The following is a 17,919-nucleotide window of genomic DNA, read 5'->3' on the forward strand; positions in this document are numbered from 1 at the left end:
AAGAATTGAAGAATATACTTCAGAACGATGGTTTCTATAAAGGATAGAGTGTATACTTTTCAAAGGAGATATTTCCTTTATGCATGAGTGGGCTACAACCACATAGGACGTGTAGTGGCGTTTCCTCTTCAGCTTGGCAAAATCTGCAGATTGTTGGGAAGGTCTAACTAAGGCCTAATTTCGTTACATATTTATTCAATTTGCAGTGTCCAGTGAGACCTAATCTTGATTCATATATTGTTTATACTCTATACAGTGTTATCAATCAACTTACACTTCGCTACAGTGTATGTGACGTAGATATGCCGTTGCCGGAAATTCTCGAAATGATAGTAAAAACGTCATTTATCTGCTTCAGAAGAAGCAAGAACGTAACTGATAAGAAATTACCGGCTTTCCTTTATATTATTTCTAGATATCAGTTAGACACAATGGCAACTGTTAACAGACGATAGTAAGTACGAACTTAATTTACTTTAATTACGAACTTGACAGATCTAAATTACTTAAAATAGTGATATTCTAAAAAGCATCTTACCTATGCCGTGCTAAAAGCGGTTTCCCTTTGAACTTATCAGATACTATGATAACAGAGAACTTGGCTCCACAGCCGTCGCTGTCATCCGTCACCTCCTGTAACAAAGAAGAGGAGATAATTAATAATTTCGCTTTTTTATTAAATTCTTGATACAAAATGAGAGCAAGAGCTCCACCGACAAGAGGGTGGCTCTTAAATTATGAACGTAGAAATGTCACAGAATGAGAACAAAACAAAGTTTGAGGTGTCTGTACATATAAAATTACCGTCGCTTCTGTTTGTTCGCTTATACCTTTTAAATTACGCAACGGATTTTAACGCAGTTTTCAGCAATAGATAGAGTGATTTAAGAGGAAGGTTTAAATGTATAATACATGCTTGTTATAGTATAGAAAAAATAAAATATTCAAAGATTTGTAATGCATTCGTGCCAAGCCGCGACGAGTCGCAAGTATACAATAAATCAGGGAAGATTCTTTTGTAAACATATTTAACATTGAAGTTCAATGTTAAGATTGTATGTATGTCTATTACTCAATGATTGAACATTCTAATATGTTTAAATTAGACAAACCACACAATTACTGAATGGAAAAAATAAATGATGCATGATGGTCGAGGTTCAGATTTTTGTCGATTTACGACCGCGGTGGAACAGTGGTTTACTTGCGATGGTCGCGGGTTCGATTTCTCGCACGGTCATTGGTATTCGTGAGTATGATTGTTTGTATCAGTCTGGGTGTTTTTTATGTATAATATGATTGTGTTTACCCTACAGTTGTCTAGTACTCATAACACAATCTCTGCCCAGCTTGGAACTAGATGGCGCTGTGTTATTTAACCAAAGTTCTTAGTATTACAATACAAATATTTGTACTCATGAGTATATATTTGTATTGATGTGAATTTTTATCTACCGCTCGTTCGGAAAGCTGTCTCATCACAAGAACGAGCAAGAAACTTGTGTGTTACTCTTTTAAATAATCCTTGTAAGTTTACATTTACAAGTCGAAACGTGTGAATACAAACTACCAACCAGCACTAATTTATTTGGGTCAAATATAAATATACAATAAGATTATACATATAAATATATTAATTTCCTATTTCATGGTGAATGAAGGAACTAAATGGGGTTCCGTTTAGTTATAGTTGACCGTTAAATCTTATCTTATCTTAATATTATAAACGCAAAAGTTTGTGACAATGGATGGATGCTTGTTGCTCTTTTACGCAAAAACTACTGAACGGATTTTGATAAAAACAGTAATATAGCTTATATAGAATAATAACACATAGATTATAAATTTCATCTCCCATGCCCGCGGTATAAGGCATATAGTATATAGAGCCCTTGCGAAGCCTAGCCGTGGCGGGCCTTTTTTTTTTTTTTTCACGTCAGGAAAATCCATCATGGAGAACCATTACCTTAGGGAAGAATGGATACTGCCGGACTCCTACCTGCTAAAAACCTGACGACTGTTCCTCCTCGACATAATCGCCGTGACCATGGGATACGCAAAGCATTCACCAAGACCACCGGCATGGTTCCCATCGAAGGGACCTCCATCTAGGCGTGCAGGGAACAGTCTCTGGAGCCGTGGCGGGCCTAGCCTAACTAGTACTGACAATAATCTGCTTATATTAATACTTCTCCATGTGAATTGTAAAACAAAAAAAAATTGCGAGTATAAAAATGTGACATTTATTTATTACTTCCTCGAGAAATGGCCTCAAATCGTCAATTCGAATCAATTCAATCGCGCATCAATCAATGTCATTGTACATTGTCTCAATGAACCTGATCTACAATTCTAGATAGCGAATGTGGCACATCACTGTATATTACTTTATTAAGCAATATTGTCTATTATTGCATGCTCTTAGTTATATAATAATATGTTTTATTGCAACTTAATTTTTTTTGTATTTACGAAAATCAAATTTTTCGAACTCTATTGCCATTGACCCTAGCTGCGGTCAATGGCAATAGAGTTCGAAAATTTTGATTTTCGTAAATACAATGTAAATAATAGACCTTTACTGCGGCTTCATATTTTTTGCGTTTAGGGCCGTTCAAGTATTACGTAATCACTATGGGGGGCGGGGGGCGGGTCTTTGCTTTCCTTATTTTGGATACACAAAGTCTATCTCGGTTTTTCGGACTACTCTAATGCTGTTGGCCGCCTGGCCTTTGCAGCTTTACAGAACGATAGGGGGCGAGTGCAGATGGCATTCCAAACCAGCGAAAGGACTTGGAATGGTACATCTAAAGGCCAACGGATACGACTTTAGTCTGAAAGCAGGCAGAGGCTCGAACCTCAGCTTAGGTCGTCGTTATTTCGATCTCCGTTTGAATTGGGCGGGGAATCGCTCGGTGAAATCGAATCAGGTGAATCAATAAAATTATAGTGTCTGTTTGTAATATTGAAATAATCGTTTTTTACTACATTCATATGAATATAAATACGGTATATATACCAAAATAACATTTTTTACAATTTCTGTCTGTCTGTCTGTTTGTTCCGGCTAATCTCGGAAATGGCTGGACCGATTTTGACGGGACTTTTTTCGGCAGATACCTGATGTAATAAGGAGTAACTTAGTTTACGTTTATATTAAAAAAAATATTTTGTGTTTGAAAAGTAAATTCCACGCGGACGAAGTCGAGAGCACAGCTAGTGTTTAAATATAAATACGGTTCCATAAAAAACACTATAGTTTTGTAAAATTTTTGTTCAGTAATGGCAACATTAACAAGGCAAATATGCTTGTCTCTAAATCCGATTAATCTGAATAAATAAATATTTATTGTGTTATTAAATTCGATCTTGACCAATATAAATATGTTACGCGCTCCGTGACACGCAATCACGGCATTCATATTGTTAGATTCAATGTATAGAGAACGTAATTAATTGCTTACATTTTAAATTTAAAACCATAGAGTAACAATATTATTGTGATGTTGGTGGCGTCACTGTAAAGCCACCACCAACATTGAAAAAAAGAAAACGGAACGGCCATTCTGCTTTGCAGGCAGCGCATTAGGGATAACAGAGATATATATTTTTTTTAGTGAAAACATTTAATATAAGTGTGTCGTGCACTTCCTGTAATTGGAGAACTAAATAAAACAAGTACATCTGCATCGCCGTCTATCATCTAAATAATATAAGATGAATTATTGTAATTGTTCTAAGTGTGTATGTATGTATTATTTATAAAAATAAAATAAAATTCCACGTGGACGAAGTCGTACCCACCTTGAAAATATATACGACACATGTAGCGTTCTAGTCTCAAACAATGCAGGGCTTGTACTATAGATAATGAACAACTGATAAAAATAATATATACATATATATAAATTTTTTGTCAGTTTGTAATTTCAAATTAACAATTTTTCCCTAAATACCTTGAAAATATATACGATACTTGTATAAAAACAAACATTTAAAATTTTTTGTCTGTTTGTTCTTGCTAATCTCTGAAACGGCTCGATCGATTCTGGCGAAACTTTCACTCGCAATTTTTTTTTATTGCAACAATTTTTATTCAAAACATTTAGTTATATATTCTTTATAACTTGCTTCTAGCCGTATGTATGCTAATAAAAAATAATATTCGCAATATACAAGTATATGTACCGGTTTGGGAATCGAACGCGCGACCAGTTAGACAAGTATAGTGGAGTGGTGGACATTGTAGTAAAGCTTCAACACTTAATCGAGCATGACAAACTGGCTATCTATATATATTAGTAGTTTATGTAATCTTGTTAAGTTAATGTAAATTTTTATGATTACTTTGTTAGTAGAAGTTTAGAAGTTATGTGCTATCGTCGTCGTCGATCTCTTATTGTATTAATTTACTGTTAAAGGCTATAACAGAATAGCAGAAAGGATGGACTCACTGCCCTCACTGAGTTATGCCCAATTTACACTCAGCCCGAGTGGGCAGGGAAGTGAGCAGCGCGAGAGTGTAAACAGAAGTGGAAAAACTTCCCATGCCATTGGCGCTGCCACTCGCGCTGCCCGGCGCTCCTGTCTGTTTTTCGTGCGCGAGTCAAAGGACTGGCAGCGCGAGTGGCAGCGTATTTTTACATTCAGCCCTTTTGTCTCCTTCAGTACTTTTAAATTTTATTATTGTATGGACAACAATTGTATTAGTTTTTGTTTGAGACAAATAAAGAATATTATTATTATATATTTATATACTAGCTGTCGCTGTAAACGTTGTTTTACTATACAAATTAAAATAACTATTTAAAAATAGGGGTTGATGATAGAACGGTGAAAATTTAGCTTTGTATGTATGTAATGTCGAATCGTAAATAAAAAGAAAATGTAAAGAAAATGTTTTTTTAGGGTGGGCACCCTAATAGTTGAGGATTATAGAAGTAGATAAGAACTTATTCTGAGACCTACCAAGTGTGCATATAAAATTGTATCAAAATCAGTTAGTAGTTTAGGATTCCATCGCGGATAAACACGTGACAAGAAATTTATATATATTAAGATATATAATAAAAATGTAACCGATCGCTGTCTGTACATAGAAGATATGAGAAAAACTAATATTGACGGAGTTTATCTACGTAATAGAACCCAAAATATTGACTCTTACAATTTTTGTCTGCTCATCTGAGCCTGCTAATCTCATAAATTACTTCACCGATTTGTGTGCGGTTTTCAATAATGTACCTATTGTGGTAAACCTCAATTATTTAGTGTTTGTTTATTATAATTGGTTTACAAACAAACAAATATAGTATCTGTATCCACAGTTTCACCAGTATAAAATTTATAAACTAAATGTTATTTTGATGTATAAGCTATATTACTGTAAAGTTTCATCAAAATTCTTTCAGTAGTTTTTGCGTGAAAGAGTAACAAACATCCATCTATACAAACTTTCGCGTTTATGATATTAATAAGATTGTTCCCAATACCATGGGTACTAAGTCGCTGTAATATACATTTATATATATATATATAGGCTGTTAATATTCCTCCATGTTATATAGAATAATTCCATCCTGTATATCGTTAACATACTCGCGATTTCATCTGTATCCGTAACTATCTTTCATTAGGGATCGTTGAAAAAAAAAATGTTTAAAGTCTATTAAATTTTTAAATGATTATTTGTTCTATTTACTTAAACTTATCCATTATACGAATAGTATAAAAAAATGTCAACATAAGACAACATTTTTTAAAGTCGGTTGAAATTTACTATTTCTTCTATTTGCTCAACATTATCCACTATTAGAATGGTACACATTTTTAAACACCCAATTAGACACTCGGTAAAGATTACTATGCGAGAACATCACTTTAAAAAATTGCACAACATAAATACCTATTACGGTATGCACATAGAAATAATTTATTCATTCACTCGACAGTTTACGAGTACTTAACAATTGATAAGTTATTATTTAACTTAGTTAATAATTAGTCCAAATTTGATTATAATTATACTTCCATCGCTTAATTACTCATTAATAATTATAAAAAATCCACATTTACAATTCCGGTTCCGGAATCCAAAGGAATATAATTCAAGAAATAGAAATAGAAATAATCTTTATTCAAATAAACTTAATATAAGCACTTTTGAATAATCAAGTTTTTTTATTCTACCGCTTAATGCAGATTCACACAAGAAGCTAATAATATTTTGTGGCTCTTTTAAATAAATAATGGAGAATTTAATTATTTAATTATTTAATGAACTCTCCGATGTCCAAAACTATTATCACTTAATATAAAGAATTAAAAAAAATATATACAAAATAAAACCTTTACAAAAAAAATATTCCGTAAAATATAAAATTTCCGGATAAAAATACATAAAAAAATATACTATTGATGTTAGAGACAAAATTACGCTATTGATACATTTAAGAAAGCAGAAATATATCACATTTCATATTTCTATTAGAGAATCTAAAAACCAATGCAACTCAATAAAAAAAAAAACTTACTCAACTCATTTGTGTAAGTTTTCAAGGGGTCAAATACCTCTTGGCAGATAATTACGAAATAAGTATGTATGTATATAAGTAGTATAATATTAAAAAGTTATCTTATAAACTCAAAAAATTAAATTCCTTTATAAATAAAAAAAAACATACACAAATGAGACACAAAAAAATCTTAAAAATCCACTTTCTTAATTCCATTTACGAATATTAAACTACAATGAATTTTATCAATATGGTAACAATTAGTACGTAAAATACAAAAAAAGATGTAATTTATATACTTGTAGCGAAATAACAAAGAAAAAATCAGTTGTAATTATAAGACTTAAACGAATGAGGTGCTTAAAAATCTTAAAATTACACTTTCTTAATTCCGTTTACGAACATCAAACAACAATAATTTGATACAATATAGTAGTTTTTTAATATGGAGTTTTACGGCCCTGGAAATTTCTAGTAATTAGCCAATAAAATAAAAATAACTTAGTAATTATGGCAAAATAACAAAGAAAAAAACCGGTTGTAATTTTAAAACTTACGCGAATGATCTTAAGAATTTTAAAATACATTTTTCTAATTCCATTTACGAACATCAAATAACATTTTATTTATCAATATGGTAGTTAATTAGTCTTTTTTTTTTTCATATGTAGTTTTACTGCCCTGGAAATTCATCAATTAAGTGATTACTTAATAAAAAAAAAGGTAATTAAATACTTGTAACGAAATAACCAGTTGTCATTTTAAGACTAATTTACGCGAATGAGGAGCATAAAAATCTTAAAATTGCACAATTTACATGCCAGTTACGAATACCTAAAAAAGAACAACGCATTCGGTTACATGGAGGTCAATAGCGCAATGTACGTACTTTTGAAACTCGTTTTAAACTCTACGTCTATGGAATGAACAGAAAATACCTTTGGTCAGAGACTAAATGACAAGCAAGTGACAATTGAGCAACTTTTTAAGTTAATCGTCAATTACTGAATCCTAAGAAGTAAACCATTGTCATCCACAGATTAAAAATGAAGTAATATAATTAACAAACATATTAAAAACTCTACAATTTAAATTCTGTTAAACTTCGGGTTACGGACTGTAGGGGTTGTTCCTACACTTGTTGATAATGATAATTGATAATCTACGGGGATGATAAATAAAAGATACGTCCCGTAGTGAGCGCTTGATGTTATACACTGATTTATTGTATAGTAAAATGATATATGCTACGTAAGTGATGATTTATAAGTATATTATTATTATGGTACGATGTTCTGTACATGGACAATGATTAGACTACTTCCTTTTGACAAAATTGCAATAGCATATGCTGGTGGTTACTCTATTCTCCATAATATGACTTTAACCCTTAATTCGATAGTGTACAGTGTGACGAACAACTAATTTAAAGAAATCTATCTACATAGTTTTGAAAAAAATACGTGTGACAATGTCCGCTGTGACTGTGACTGTGACGGACACGTGTTTTATCAAAAACTGTACAGCACAAATTTTTTTTAGCGTTTTTCCTGTACTTTATTTATATCCAAAGATATGATTACTAAAAAATCTATTTCTTTTGCTACAAAAATCTCCGTCGAATTAAGGGTTAAAAATGAGTCTGTATTTTTGAAAAGTGTACAAGCTCATTTGAAAAGAATGAGAGCTGAGTTTCTTTTCAGTTCTTAGCTCGATAACACTTCGAACTGCCAATAGATTTGATGTATCATAAGAGTCTGTAATAGACCTACATGAATGATAAGATATTTTTATTTTAGATTTTAAAATCTAAAAAAAATATCATTAGAGACTAAAATAATCAAAAAAGACTGTCAAAAACTTAAAAAAAAAATCAAATTATAATATCGATTTAGGAATCATAAAAAAGAAATGCAATTGTGTGTGCACTCTATGCGACCTTAACCTAAAAACTTGTGGAAACAACTAAGCAGTTATCAAGATAAATTACTTCCGTAGTGGTCTACTAATACGTTTCTATACTTAGAAGTAACGCAAATCCAAGTATTTTCGCCCATTGTTATGCTAGTTACTTAAAATAAAACCAGATAAAAAAATATAAGATGTTAAGGTCACGAAAAAACCGACTTTAAAGTTAGATTTAGATATGGAACCACATAAGATGCACCACTAGATTTTCTTACTAGTATTCACGTAAAAAAAAATAATGTGGCAAGTATGATATTTTCAAACGGTTCTCGATTTGATTGTATTTTTATAAATGCCACATATTTTTATTTGATAAGCAGTTATATAAATTATAAATTAAAATATAAAGAAAACAAAATTTCATATTCCATAAATTACTTTATTTACAAGTAAAATCTAATAATTATTTAAAAATTTTCGAAATTCTTCTTTTTTGTAATTATTCATATGAAGTATTTAAAATTATTTTTCGAACATATTAGATATGGAGATAGCAGCCTATTTGTAATATTTGCGTTATCACTATAACCATTCAAATTTATTTATGTAGGAATGATGAAATCGTCAATAAAATTATTAAACACCTACAATATTTTCGAACCATAAATTATTTATTACAAAGTAATAAAAATGTAAAGTACTGTTTATTTTACTTTTTAATATTAAAGTTTTACCAAATCTATTAAACTCCGTAAATTATAATTCATTTCCATACGTAAACAAAGAATAATACTCACATTAAAACAAAACAAGGCAAAATGACACAATAGAATGCACGATTTTAAAACGCGCCAGTTAATATTTTACAATATAATAAACGAGGCAAGAACACTATATTACACAGCCATAAAATTACACATTATCTATGGTCACTACTACTCACTACACTGTATTTTCACAGCCAATTTAAAAAGCGAATACGGCGTGCACAGGCCGCCGCGAGCCCGCCAACTGATTTCCCGCGCTGTTGTGGGTTACCTTGCAGATCCACACTGGTCAGATTTATAAAACTAGCTACATGCATGCAAATGGCAAATTATTCGTGTCGCGAATTATTACTGAGTATATTCTACGAATTTTCATTGTTCCACAGAAGATATATAGGATTTTTCTTCCTAGTAACAATGATATTTGTATATTACCTTTACGCATTTCAATTTAGTATGTATTTATAAAAAAAAAGTGTTTGCTTTAACATCCTAATAAAATATTGGCTATTTCTTCAAAATCAATATATTGCGAGTATATTGATTTATTAGACCGACTGACGCCTACGATGTTTGAAAACTTAGTTCTTTTACTTATTAGAAACGAATATTATTTAAAGGACTTATCTTTCAATAAAAAAAAAATGCAAATTAGGCACAGTTATCAGGTTCATAAGGTCTGTCAATTCCTTACATAGCATAAAATTAAGTTGCTGTCTGTTAGCTTACGTCTTTTAAATTAAACAAGTGATTTTAATGTTGTTTTCAGCAATAGATAGAGTGCTATAAGAGGAAGGTTTATATGTATAAAACATGCGTGTAATAGAAGAGAGTCCTTCAGATAGAACAAGCCGATAAATTTAAAGATTTTTTATTACAAATCTTTGTTATTACATCTGCGAAGCTAGGACAGGTCGCTAGAATAAAATAAAAATACAAAATTCAATTTTGAATGAAGTTTCTTTTAAATAAGCCGTATTTATTTAAATAGCAAAGATAACCTCAAAACCTTATCAGTACGGTAATTATTTTTCTAACAATAAAAAAAACGTGAACGTAATAAAAATATACTTTAAAAAAGGGAAAATGAGAGAGATAAAATAAAAAACAAAATTAGGTAGCACATACATAATTTTGTTTAATCTGTTTTGTAACCAGTTTGAATGATATGTGTTGAGATATGGAAGTAAAATTACGGAGGGATTACAACTTAGATGTAAGAAATGAGTGTAATTTCTGACGTCTAAGTTGTAATTTTAATTTGCAGTAGAGGTTAGTTTAAGTTGCATAAGAGGTGGCGAAATATATTTTATGTCCTTGATTTTTTTTTTATATCATAATTTGAGCGCGTTTGACCGCAATCTCACCTGATGTTAAGTGATGATGTGGTCTAAGCTGATTTGTTATGCTATAGAATATAGAATAGAAAATCATTTATTCAAATAAACTTAATTCCAGCACTTTTGAATAGTCATAACATTTTTTTTCTCATCACAAGAAGAACGAGCACGAAACTTGTGTGTTGCTCTTTTAAATAATCCTTGTAAGTTCACATTTTACAAGTCGAAACGTGTGAATACACACTACCAACCAGCACTAATTTATTAGGGTCAAATATGAAAACACAATAAGATTAAATCAGTCGTAGTGGTAAGTAACAGTGTTGGCCAAAAATAGCCTTTATAACTTAACAATTCACGTTGACCATCACTTTTTTAGCCATTACGTTTACACACATACTGAAATTAGTTTTCAAATAACTATAAACAATTTATTTTATTTTGACGACCTCGGTGGTCTAGCCGTCTAGCACACTGCTTTACGACCGATGGTCGCGGGATCGATTCCTCGCACGGTACAAATATTTGTATTCATGAGTATGATTGTATCGGTCTGGGTGATTACTATGTACAATATGTATGTATTTACAAAAAAAAATATCTATGTATTTGTATCAGTTATCTAGTACCCATAACACAAGCTTTAGCTAGCTCAACTTGGGTTAGATGGCGCTGTGTGAATTGTATTGAGATTTTTTTTTCTCAGCTTTTGCTGGTTTATTATTATTATCAACTGTTCTGTATCCTGTTAGATTATTTTCCAGATCAGTGACTATATAATAGCTACGGAGCAATTGCCGGTTGATCTCATCTGTCCATCCCATCCGTTGTCTACTTCGGCCAGCCTGAGTGGTTGCAGGTAGAGTTTCCTGCAAAACACTTCTGGCTGGAGGCGACGTGCTGATAGTGTCACTTTCAGTCCTACTTGACTGTACAGTCTCGGTGGTAGTATTCTGTGACCGACGCCCGCCAGAGTAACGAACGATCTCTGGCTCGCATACTGCCACGTCTAGCGCCAGCTCCAGACGTGCATTATTATTATTTGTGACGTTAAATTCTAGTCGTGACTAATACGGAACAAATTCCATTACTCACATGTTCCGCTACAATATTACTAGGAACATTTTGTTTTGTTTTTCAACCAAATTCAGAATAGCCTATATGTTTGTGTTACGCGGTACATCGCCTACAAACTGAAATATGTTACTATCAAAGATTACACTTATAATATCTTAAGACAATCCACAAGGCGTGATCTAGTACACGTCAAGCAGAGCTTGTGTTATGGGTACTAGACAAATAAGGAAAAAGAAAGAAAGAAAGAAAGATAGAAAACAAACAAACTGATAAAAATAAATAAAATAAACAACTGATAGAAATACATAGGATAATATAATAGGATATATTTAAATTTTTGCATACCTCTTATGAGGTTAATGTACGGATCTCGACAACATACTATTAACACCTTATTGTTTACCTACATCCGACAAATAAAATATAACTATATATTTTTTATAAATACATTCATAATATACATAGAAAACACCCAGACCGATACAAACAATCATAGTTATGAATATAAATCTTTGCACCGTGTGAGGCATCGAACCCGCGACCATCCGAAAGAAACTGTTTGCTAAACCACTAAATTTGCCACCAATACTGTCAACATTTGAAAACGCAACTAAAAAATTGTAATTGGTACGGCATGGGGTCTTTCAAGAAGGGTATATTAAGTTCCTTAAGGGTCGGCAACGCGCACGTGACACCCCTGGTGTTTCAGGCGTCCATAGGCTATGGTAACCGTTTACCATCAAATGGAACGTATGTTTGATTGCCACTATTGCAGTATAAAAAACAATGTAAAAAAATGTAGCACTAAGATAAAGTATGTAAAAACTCATCTGTATAAGTGATAAAAAATTGTTGTAAAAAAAATTTTGCATTCAGACTTTATGAAAGTTATATGCGTATATAGGCACTGTATATATAGGCACCCGCCTCAGTCTCACCTATTACAGCCGCCAAGCAGCTTCCTTTGTAAGCTGTGTGTACGTTGTAAGGTAGGATAGATAAGGCCAAAAAATAAATATTATTTATATATATATATTTAACAACAACTTTAAATTAATATTCGTGTATATATTAGCAAAATTAATTAAATTGCTGAATTATAGAAGAAGTGCCATGATATCCTAGTCCACTCCTCCCAGTCCATTGTAAGTGTCAATATCAAATGTTTTTAAACAATCCTTATTTTTCCACATAAATTAAAATCGGTATTAAAAAAAATAGAGGTATCATCATAGAAGGGTGAAAATTTAGAATTGTTTTTTTTTTATATCATAATTTGAGCGCGTTTGACCGCAGTCTCACCTGATGTTAAGTGATGATGTGGTCTAAGCTGTTACACGCAAGCTCAAATAATGCCTATTCACTCTTGACTTAAAAGACCCAATGTTGTAAGAGGCAGGAAAAATAGACGCTGGTAGAGAGTTCCACTCCTTAGCTGCTCGCATAAGGAAAGATGATGCAAAACGGTTAGTTCGAGCAGCTGGGAATTGTATGTATTTTATAATGCCATTCGATAAAATAACTGCATATTCTCATTCATACTCTGCATCCCGTGTTCGCCTATAAATGATTGTACAATCAGACCATAACCCATTACATGTAATTAAATTAATTGTATGATTGTAACAATTGTTGGTGATCCTAAATAAAAAAAATAAAAACGAGTTAATGTTAGGAGTGGATAACCTTTATCACTTAAGGGTATGAAAATAGTAGCAGATTCTCAGACCAACTGAATCATCATCATCATCATCTCAGCCCGGAAGACGTCCACTGCTGGACATAGGCCTCCCCCAAAGATCTCCACGACCAACTGAATATGCATATAAAATTTCACAAAAATCAGTCAAGAGGAGTATGGTAACTAACATTGTGACACGAGAATGTTATATATAAGATAATACCTACATAGGCTTCTTTTCACTTGTATTCAGACAGGAAATCCATAGGAAAAAGATAGAGTTGTCATGAGAAGATTATTTTAGCAAAAAGACCGCCTTATAAACGTAAAAAATAAGTTTTCGTATAATTACATTATACGAAAACTTATTTTTTACGTTTTATAGAAAAACTTTAAATCCATAGCACTGACAATATTATCTGATTACACTAATAATGAGTGCGTAGCGATTTCTATGTTAATTATGGCATGCCTCTTACTTGATATAATTACAGTAATTATTTATATAAAAAACATCTATTAAATAGAGCAACACACAAGTTTCTTGCTCATTCTTCTTGTGATGAATCTGCATTCCGAATGAGTAGTAGAATCAAAATATGACTATTCAAAAGTGCTTGTAATTAGTTTATTTGAATAAAGATTATTTCTATACATGTATTCTTTAATATATTTTTGTCTATTTTTCGCTGTATATTACAAATAAAGTATTCTATCTATCTATCTAAAAGACTTGACAAATAAATAACAAAGACTTGGTTAGTCAACCAAACTTTACCCAACTCTTGCGCAGTGCTATCGCGATTCGTCGGTACAGTAAAATGCGCACGCAAGCACGCAAGATAATCAAACATCCTGTGCATAGAACACAGTGGGTTACTAATATGACCCTTATTTAAATGTCCTTTACATTGTTTTAAAATCGCGGCGATTTCTATGTCTAGCTGTACCCGCGACTTCGTCCGCGTGGAATTTAACTTTATTTTTCTAAAATAACAGTAGCCTAAGTTACTCCTTATTATGTCAGCTACCTGCCGAAAAGTCCCATCAAAATCGGTCCAGCCATTTCAGAGATTAGCCGGAACAAACAGACAGACAGAAAGACAATAATTGTAAAAAAAAATATTTTGGTGTATGACCGTATTTATATTCATATGTATGTAGCACAAAAGGTTTATTTCAATATTACAAACAGACACTCCAATTTTATTTATATGTATAGATATTGCATCAAAACCGGTCACATCATTGTTTAATTTAATATTTTATTGGACTAACTAGCTACCCACCCCGGCTTGGCGCGGGTGTACATGTATTATACATATAAACCTTCCTCTTGAATCACTCTATCTATTAACACAAACCGCTTCAAAATCCGTTGCGTAGGTTTAAAGATTTAAGCACACATAGGGACAGACAGGGACAGCGACTTTGTTATACTATGTTGTACACGACGCACCTCTTTGTATATTATTTATGTATTTTGTCTATTACTTTATATAGAAAAACATATATTACATTGTTATTCTTGTTCTGCTAATTATTATACTTTTGTACATAATATTATATTATTGCTTCCTAAAACACGTGTTTACAATATTATATCTACCAGCCCCATATATATACAGTCCTATATTCACATATGTAATGATACAGCGGTATCAGTTAATACTGTTTCATTTGGTGTGTGCATGTTCTCTAGTTTTAATACAATGTAACGTTTAACTGTAACGTTAAACCGTGATCCCATTAGCTATTCACAAGTGCACGGTTAACTCAATCACGCTTTTGGTTCATTTAAATTTTGGTTTAATTACTACTTCCTAACTTAATTATGTAAATGATATTTTATTTTATTTATTTAACTTTTATGCATACAATATACAAAATATAGTAAAGTACATTTGGCGGACTTAACACCATGCGGAATTTTCTACCAGTCAACCATAGGTGGTGCAGAGAATAGATGTTGGCGGTGCAAATATAATCAATGATAAATAAAATGCAACAAAATATAAACAGAACGATAAATACAATATATATCTAAGGAATACAATCATAAATTACATAAATATATACAAATATTATATTATACATATATACAAATAAATAATATACACATATATATATATATAATCAATATATACTAGATACTAGTCTGATAGTCACAGAACTAAAGAGATATTTTAATCAAAACACTTGCTCTTCAGTCCTTCATTTATGTCTTGTAATTAAATTAATCGTGTAGTTAAAATACTAGGTAATCGACCGCGTGGAGGTCGACCTAACGTTGTATTACGTACTAGCACATGGGACCACTAATTGCAGCCACTAATAGTCCCTTGCACCTTTAGCTTTTATCTATAAGATAACTAAAATACTACTAATACGATAATTATGCGCCGATTCTGATGATTCTGTTCAATAGACAGCGTTACTCTCATATTTTTGATAGCTAGATAGATAATAACTTATTTTCAATTTGATTGAATTGATAACAAAGTCAAATCGAAAATAATTTATTAATGCAAGACATTTCAGTACCTTATGGACGTCAAGTTCAATCAAATAGGCAAAATAAATTTAATGGAAAAAATTAACTTTCTCTCGCTACCGTCTATTTCAGTATACGGATGGAATTGAGAAGAACTGACAATAAACTCAACTTCTTTTTAAAATACGTTGAACAAAGAAGTAGAAGAAAGAACAAAGCAAATACGATAATTTTAGGCCTTCTGTCCTTTTCGCCCTCATACAAGTTTGTAGCAGATTCTAACCTACAAAAATCATAATGCTATGATGACGAGGTTACAGCAGTAATGTACGAAATTTTATCGGTTTTATTTTTTATTATGACGGCCTCAGTGGTCTAGCGGTTTAGCACACCGCTTTACTTCCGATGGGCGCGGGTTCGATGGGGCACAAACATTTATATTCATGGGTATGATTGTTTGTATCTGTCTTGATGTTTTATATGTATAATATTTTGTATTTGTATCAGTTACCCAGTACATAAGCTTTAGCTCGCTTAACTTGGGTATAGATAGCGCTGTGTGAGTTGTCCTGAGATAATTATTATTTTTACGAGGCTAAAAAGGTTGACGGTTGCTGCCCTGCACGCATTGGGAATAACCCGAAATACATTTGCCACTTGAAGAACAGGTCCTTTGGAATTTTAACTCGGTATCAAGGTGACTTCTCAATATCCCATAATGGACCTACACACCACTAAAAATACTTAAAAAATAACATACTGTCGGTATCATACTTATTTTTAAACTTTCACGTGTACAATAAACTGTAATACGAATTATTTTATGGTAAATGTTATTTAACTCAGACTTTATGTCAGCTCGTGACAACGTCTAAGAAATACCTGATTTATTATAAAATTACTGGTCTTAGACACAAAGAAAGAATCAATATAGATTCAGAGATTTTACAACAAAACGAAAAACAAACGAAAAAAAGGAAATATAAAATATATATACGGTCAGCTTATTTGTTGTTACATAAAGAACCAGCATAATCGTACATTACAAAAATCCATTAAAGCAACCAAGATTTCAGATTGTCTTTCAGTTAAATCTATATCCGATAGGATATTACCTGATAATACTTTAAGACTAAGTGTACGGTCAGTTTTCCTGTCGTATAAAGAACATTTATACCTACATTACAAAAATCCAATATAGCAAACAAGATTTCAGATTGTCTTTCAGTTAAATCTATATCCGATAGGATATATATTATTTAAGCTAAGTGATGGAGTGTGTATAAAGAACATTGACCTACATTACAAAAATCCAATATACGACAAGATTTCAGAGTCTTTCATAATCTATATCCGTAAGACCATAGAATAAATATATTAGATGTTGGTGCCATACAAACTGTTTTGCCCGATCTTTCAAACGGTGCGGCTAAGGCAGTTTGATATATTCACTGGAGTGTGTCAGGAATGAGAGTAATGAAGTGACCATAGAATAAATATATTAGATTTAGGCCATACAATGGGACTAAGGCAGTTTGTTCACTGGTGAGGTAATGGAGTGATTAGTTTTAGGGTACAAAGGGACTTAGATGGTACAAAAGTCCCTAAATTTAAAAAGAAATAAAAAAACCTACATTACAAAAATCCATTAATGTAACCAAGATGTCAATTTCGCTTTCAGTTGTTAAATCTATATCCGATAGTATATACCTGATAATACTACTTTAAAACTAAGTATATTATCAGTGACTTTGGTTGTTTTTTAATTGAACGATACTACGAATTTAAGACTTATTAGTGACTTTGGTTGTTTTTTTATCAATTAGAACGATAATATCGTAAATAGAACGGTCAAACTTAGTCGTAACTAAGTATTTCTACAGTTAGCAATATGTCATTAAGATAAGTCACGTACCGATCTAGTTATGACGTAAATTCAGTAATAATAATCTTTGTACTTTAACTATATTTATGTAATTGAATGACTAAACATAAATATTTAAAAACAGCAAATGTTTTGCATCTCAGCGGCTCGTATGTTAGAACTCCTGTACACTTATAATTATTCTCCTGGCAATACAATTCATCGAAATTACGTCTGCCTAAGCCAAGGTTCGAACACACACACTAAACGATT

At 31.9% G+C, this 17,919-nt stretch overlaps 1 protein-coding gene across 1 annotated transcript in view; it reads right to left on the bottom strand.

Annotated features, from left to right (window-relative positions):
• LOC131848900 (bolA-like protein 2) overlaps positions 1-17,919 on the bottom strand; it is a 42,017-nt gene that overhangs the window by 1,657 nt on the left and 22,441 nt on the right. Inside the window, exon 2 of the mRNA XM_059198860.1 lies at positions 539-633. Coding sequence (XP_059054843.1) covers positions 539-633 — 95 coding nt within the window. The remainder of the gene's footprint in view (positions 1-538; positions 634-17,919) is intronic.

Source organism: Achroia grisella, unplaced genomic scaffold, assembly GCF_030625045.1.
Source record: "Achroia grisella isolate CSIRO2021 unplaced genomic scaffold, CSIRO_AGI_Agris_v1 utg598, whole genome shotgun sequence".
Classification (NCBI taxonomy): Eukaryota; Metazoa; Arthropoda; class Insecta; order Lepidoptera; family Pyralidae; genus Achroia; species Achroia grisella.